The sequence below is a fragment of the Teleopsis dalmanni genome, chromosome 2 (assembly GCF_002237135.1).
Source record: "Teleopsis dalmanni isolate 2A chromosome 2, ASM223713v2, whole genome shotgun sequence".
In the NCBI taxonomy this organism is placed as follows: Eukaryota; Metazoa; Arthropoda; class Insecta; order Diptera; family Diopsidae; genus Teleopsis; species Teleopsis dalmanni.
In genome coordinates, this window is record NC_051847.1 from 175,581,012 (window position 1) to 175,588,196 (window position 7,185).

Consider the following 7,185-nt stretch of genomic DNA (forward strand, 5'->3'; position numbering starts at 1 on the left):
CATGTTTCTACTTGTCTCATTTAGTCAGGTCAGCTTATTAAGGCCGGTGATGAGCATAATTTACTACACAAAGAGCTTTCACAAAAATGTGCTCATTATAAATAAATCAACTGAATTAAATGGAAAAATGTTGAATGCAACCATTGCAAATAAATTTCCCCACGGGAAATTACCAAAATTTAAAATATTTGTTATGTATTTTATGTGCAAAATGTGAACACATAAGCTAAATCTCATGCATAAGTCAGCTTATGCCAATGGAAACGACCAAATTTTAAATTCATTAACATAACAAAGTTATTATGTGGAAATTATGTGGAAACATGATATAAGGATTTTAGATTTTAGATTTACCATAATTTTTAATTTTTAATTTCACTTTACTCACATTTCATGATCTGGCAACACCATTGGGTAAATTTGCACGGTGTCAATTAAATCTGTGTTATCACATATCAAGCGTGAAAGTTTTGCTTTACGCAATTCTTGCAATTGTTCTGGTGTGAAAGATGATGGCTGATTGGGTAATTCGTACCAGAAACGATCACCACGTCGTACATAACTCATTTGCGTCGCAATTACGCATGCAAAAGTAGGTCCTAACATAGAGCCAGGCAATGATTTCTCAGAAACTCCACCTGACCACAAATCAATATCAGCTGGATGTCTAAAAAAATAATCATAAATTATTAAAATAATATTCAAAATATTTACATATAGTATTTAAAAACTTACTCAAAGATACTTTCATAGCGTACAATCGTTTCATTAGGCATAGAACCAAACATTTCTTCCCAAGTATTTGAAGTAGGTAAACCACAGAATTTTCTAAATTCCATATAACCAGGCAAGCCAAATTCACGTCCACGTTGCATATTAAATGAAACCAAATCCATACCAAATCGAGCACCTTCTTTCTTAAACAAATGATTTGTTACTTCCTGTGTAATTGAGTCGTCCATAGCTTGTGCTACTTGATTCATCAAACCCATAAAATATTCATCCAATACACCGGCACGATACAAGTCATAAGGACGACGTATCAAGTCAGATAAACGTTTTGACGCAATAAATTTATGTGCCTTAGACCAACGTTCTACTGCTGTAGGTAATAATGAATGTCCAAAACGGAAAGCTGCGCCGGCAAATGCATCAATAATGCCAGGATTTACACTTGGATCATAGCCATCCCAATAACCATCCTTTCGTAATACTAAACCAAACTTTTCCATTATTTCTTTACCTAAGAGTATGGGTAAAAACTCATTGAAGGTGACATGTTGCACAATAGCTACATTGATACGACGTGCTTCTTGGAATAAAGTTTCATCATCCCAATGTTTGTTGATTTGTGCTAAGGCTGTGGCTACACGATTGTGTTCTCGTGCCATTAAAGTGTGCATGCAGGTCAGTACCAATTGTTCATTGACACGAATTTCACCAGCTTCGAAACAGAACATGCTTTTGTTGGGACGAGTGCAACCCTCATCGGGTATATCTAATTTCAGTGGTAATAAATCTTTAAGTCCATACTCTTGGAATACAGGATTCATGCGCAGCAGACCACCATAGCCTGTACGCAGCTTCCGATCAAATTTCTCATTTACACCATAAACTGTGTTGGCATCGATGACACCGGTGAGTGTATTGAATTGTTGTCGGGAACCTTAAAGAAAATTATATATGTTAAATATATATCAAAAATTGTGAAAATATATAATTAGTCATATTTTAGATATAAAAATCTAATACAATATGCTGAATCAAATTAAAATTTATTTACAGTCTCTGTCTTCATCAGATGTATATTCAGTCTACAGTACTACTTCTGCAGCAGTTGTTACTACTCCACTGCCAACTTCATTAAGATTGCATTTTAATTTTTAAGTATTGCATTAACGTCATGCTATTGCATTCATTTAAAATACATTATTTATTTGAGTCGTTTAAGTATTTCAAAAATATAAAAATCACGCCTACTTCTCCCCACAAAAATAAGAGCTGACAGATAAAGCCGGCAGACAGCATGCCGAAAAGTGCAAAATTTATGACCGAAAAGTGCTTACCCGCATTTTTCTACCAATACTGAATGACGGTCTCTGTGTTTTGGCAATTGGGGCCATGATCTTTTAAGGCAACGGCACATGGCAAGAAGCTTAAGCTTCTGTATTTTTTTGGTTGGGTTTAATGATCAATAAAAGTATTTCTGTTGCCAATATTTTTTAATTAAATTGTAAAAATATTTCGTTTGCAAAATTTTGAAATCTTAATTAAGGATTGGTTAATAAAAGGAAATTGCCTAGACTTATTAGTTAATCACCACTATTAAGTAGATAATACATTGATCACTTTATTTTTTACTATTTGGCTTAAATGGGTGAAAAATACGGGGTATCAGTTCTTAACCACGTCCGATATTAGAATTTTCTAATTGACATTCTGTCACTTATCAAAGAGGTGTAAACGTCGTCAATGAGGGTATAAGTTTAGGCTTGACTTAAAGTCAGTTTCTTTCTATTTAACTTGATAAGTCGCTAATTTTTGATGATTGGTAGAGTAATAATATGTAATCTCTGACCGCACATTAAAATTCTTTGACAGTAAAGTGTTACAGTGCTACATAACAGCAAAGAAGTGCTATATTTTTACTTTTTGTAAGTTAGAAATTAAGTGGAGTTTAACCGAATACTAAAAAATTACGAACCTGATTGTTTAATAACTCGTTATTATTGTAATATCTCAAAATCAAACACACCTACTTAGTAAGATACTAAGCACATCCGAATATTCCTAATATACTATCGAAGTACGTAATAGTTTTTTGTGAAAAAAATACTTATTCTATTGGAAAAATTTTTAGAAACAATACGAATGACTAGAAAAGACAATAAGATCATATAGACGAATCATATAAATTTTAAGATTTTATAGATTTAAATTATTTATTCTGAAAAATATGGGTTATTTTTTTTTTGGGTTTGGAAAATTCATGATTTTTTTGAAATAATTAGTCACAAAGAAATTTTATTAAAAAATTTTAGACTTATATTTGATTGACGGTAATGTGAATTATTCTTCAATATAATAATATATATATTAACCATATTAATATATATGGTTAATATTCAATACCTCTTGTAAAAATTATATCATCGAATTTTGAAAACTTTTAACTTTCTGATTAAATAAATTGTTTACCCAAATATAAACATGATAAATCTAAAAAAACATAGATATCCAGTATTATTATAATATAGATATCCAGTATTATTGTAATACTTGATAAATCTCATAAAAATCAATCACATTTTTTATGAACCTTTTCCAACATTTCATATGATTAATTATATTATATTTATAAATATTAAAGAATGAATCTTCTTACCCAATCTGCAGCCGGGTCTAGGTGATGGAAAACCTCTCACAAAATCAATGCATTTTACATTAAACAAACGGTAGAAATAATCATCGTCTGGTATGCGGATCTCATTACAATAAGGATGCTTCAAATGTAAGGGACGCTTACAGCATTCCTCAGGATCATTACGGTTGATGGGATCTAAAAAATAATAAATAAAATAGTTATTATTATATTATGATTGTTATGTATTGCAGGTTAAAATAATTACATATTTATATAAATTATAATTATATATAATTATACATAAATTATATCAATTAACTAAAATAACACTATAAGGAAGATTTCAAAATCTTCTGCAAAAGTTATTCATATATTATTTTTCCAAATACAAATCATATAATTATCAAAATATGAATTACTATTAATTAAAGTATTTAAGCTAATTTAAGTATTATTTTTAAAATTTAATGTACTTTAATTATTAATTTATTCATATTCATGTATTTGTGCTTACCAAGTGGTGTGCCGGTTAATGTAAAATCATGATCCATGAATTGACCCCAAGCAATAACCATAACAGTGCCGGCATGATCATGGTAGCCGTCATCAGGATGCATGGTGCGCGAGACAATACGTGAGTAAGGCAAATCATGACCGGTAACAGAAATACGTGGTGCATTTATGCCGTCAGAGTAAAGTGGTCCAATTAAACGTTGAAATGGTGACATAGCAGCACCCCACGTTGGATGTTCAATATTATTGCAGAGGCCATCGAAACGACGATATTTACCCGGCCGACATTCAACACCAGCAAAGAACGGTGGACACACCTCACGTATGAGTGTCTTTGATGTGTCAATTGTGGGCAAACCCTTTTCAATTTCCTCATATGATAAACCATAACTATAAAAATAACAAATAAAAAAAAATTTATTTATTTTTTAATAGTTTAGTTATAAAACTACACAAACTCAAGAAGATGTACTACCTTCAAAAGGCAATACTAATATTATTGTCTCCTCAAATTGTGAAAAATTTATTTAAATGTTATTAAAAATAAATAAAATTTTCTATAAATTATTTTATTGATTATATTATTAAAAACTAAAATATTATGTCTCTTTAGTATAGCGTAATTAATAATACATAATATAAAACATAAAACCAAAAAAATTGTTTAATACACCACTATTTTTTTTCTTTTATTTTTTTATTCTTTATTTTTATCTTTTTTTACCTTTCATTTTTTTATTAAATAATACTAGCACTATTTATTAAAACATTTATTTTTAAAATAATTTTAAACATTATTTTTAAAATTATATCTTTATCTTCTATATTGTCTAACATTTGCACGTATAATTCTACGTTACTAGCCAGCTTGCTTAAACTGTTAGTGCTATTATTAATTGTTAATAAATAATCAAATTTTGTTAAATTTATGTGAATACATTTTGAAACATTTTTCGGCTTCAAAACCCCATTGATAATTCAATTATGTATTAAATTTTATTCTTCAATTAATTACCAATTTGTCTTAAATTTTTTTTGTTGAATTAGCGATAGTTGAAATCGCCACATATCCAACAATGTTGCTTAATTCGTTAGCAACAAATTCGCTATAAACATTCTATGTTATTTATAAAGAAAATATGAGTTCGTCACAGGAATTCGTTCCTTGTTATTAAATAATTTACTATTATTGTTGTTTTATGTATATATTAATAATGTTTTTATATATGTACAATGTACATATACATTAAATATTTTTTAGTAATAATAAATTAAAGCTTATTTAAAATAAAAAAATTATTGCTTGCATGAAACATCATCTGTTTCTTAAAAAATTATAAAAAACTATTAAAAATAAATATAAAATGATTTTTATATTAAAAATGCATTTTGAGAAATATTTATAGTAAAGCAAATCTAATTTAATTTTAAAGTTAATAACTGTTAAGTAAAAATTTTGCTGCAAAGTGTACGCTCTGGCTGAAAAACATTGTAATTGCTCCAAATGAACTATTTAATCACTTATACATTACGGCATACTTTAATTATTCTCACAGCGACAGTATAGCCGATCAGTTAAGAGAGTAATACTTGTCTCGATCAGCTTTGGACGAACTACTTCATCACTCGCTTGTTACGGAATACTTCAAACACACCCGCAACGCAAACACGACCGATCAGTCAAGAGAGTAATAATTGTCTCGCTCTGCATTAATTTCAACAACTCATAAACTAGTTTAAATTTGGCATTGATTTCAACAACTCATAAACTAGTTTAAATTTGGCATTACTGACACAATTGGTTCACTGCTAGAAAACGAACTAATCTTACGCTAGGCTTCCACTAATCCAGCTTCCTATAGAGGAATTACAAAAGAAATAAAAGACACAATTATAGTTGGAGACAAAAATATCTACTTTTATGGGAACTTAATCGGAACAAAGTAGATAATTACACCTCAACAAACACGAACAACTGACTGTTTACAACAAACCTTGCTATCTGCTAACAATTAAAATGTGAAAAAACGAAAGCTCTCCTAGAACTTTCACAGATCTTTCTGACACATAAAAGCTCTTTCACATACATAAATCAACTTATGCCAATGGAAACGACCAAATCTTAATTTTATTAATAAAAATTGATTTAGCAGCAGTGTGAACGTAGTAATAAAGCACATTCTGTTAGAGACTATGGAACTACTATATATGTTAATTTCTAATTAATTTGTTTTAAATATGAATACCGTGGTGTTCATAAATAAATTCAAAATTAAAAAAAATTTCTATAAATTAAAAAGTTATTAAAATAAATTAATAATTAATTAAAATAAATTTTTATATATTATAAATTTATGAAAACAAATTTTTTAAAACTATAACTTTATTAAAATAAATTTTTATAAATTTTAAATATATAATAAATATATTTATAAACTAATTTATTTATAACTTATATAAATATAAATTAATAAAACATAAAGTTTATAATAATTTTATAAACTAATGTATTAATTATAATAAATAAATGTATAATAATAAATTTAAATTAATAATAATTAATTAAAATAATAATAATTTTAATAACTAAAAATTATTAATGTTGTGAAGATGTGACGTATTACTCTTGAAATTGCAATAAAGTAGGGAAACATTGAAGAGAAGAAGATAGAACTACACATTAATACTATGTTCCAGGCCCTATGCTCCACTGAGAGATGAGGATAAGACAGAAATCAAATCGTTAATGAACAAGCAACATAGTTAATTAAGTTAGTGACTGACACAGATGCTAAGCAGACATGGCTTTGGGTAGTATAAACACCATTTTCACATTAAAGAAAATCCATGTTATCCAAAGTGTCCCAAGGAAATCAAAATAGATATTATATATTCAGAAAACAGTGAGTGTGGCTTGAAATATAATAGCCAGTCAAATCTGTAGTTGCACAAATGTGGTCTAAGTGTCTAGGTATGGGAAATGTCTGTATTGCAATATGTACTAGTACGAACTAATGAACTAACTAATGAATTTTAAGTTAACTTATCAGTCCTTTCAGCAAAAGTTTTTCGCAAAAAATAGAAGAGGCGGTTTTTCGTGTGTTAAAGTTACTCCCCAACAAAAACTTACGATCTTTTTATTACGTAGAAAAAGATAAAATATCACTTTATGAAAGGTTTTTATATACTTTTTAATGTTAAAGTCATCAAAGGAGGAAAAACAAAACGTTAAAAAAATCCTATAAGAGCAATAAACTAGCATGTCTAAATAATCAAAGCATCTATAAATATTCGTTATATTGAATGAA

The 7,185-nt window shown here is 28.4% G+C and overlaps 1 protein-coding gene across 1 annotated transcript; it reads right to left on the reverse strand.

Moving 5' to 3' along the window:
* Positions 1 to 384: 384 nt before the first annotated feature.
* On the reverse strand, positions 385 to 4,260 carry LOC119676224 (chorion peroxidase-like). Its single transcript, XM_038087458.1, has 4 exons — positions 3,879 to 4,260; positions 3,386 to 3,559; positions 736 to 1,666; positions 385 to 667 (listed from the first exon to the last, which is right to left on the reverse strand). Exons 1-4 carry the CDS (start codon positions 4,090 to 4,092, stop codon positions 385 to 387), a joined length of 1,602 nt encoding a protein of 533 aa, XP_037943386.1. The 5' UTR covers positions 4,093 to 4,260.
* Between the last annotated feature and the right edge of the window lie 2,925 nt (positions 4,261 to 7,185).

Excerpts from the sequence above, each read along its gene's own strand:
- LOC119676224 (XM_038087458.1), bottom strand. The coding sequence starts at position 4,092 with ATGTCACCATTTCAACGTTTAATTGGACCACTTTACTCTGACGGCATA. Across the intron at positions 3,560-3,878 it reads ATTAACCGGCACACCACTTG|ATCCCATCAACCGTAATGAT; the intron begins GTAAGCACAAAT and ends ATTATTTTTTAG. Across the intron at positions 668-735 it reads CGCTATGAAAGTATCTTTGA|ACATCCAGCTGATATTGATT; the intron begins GTAAGTTTTTAA and ends TTATTTTTTTAG.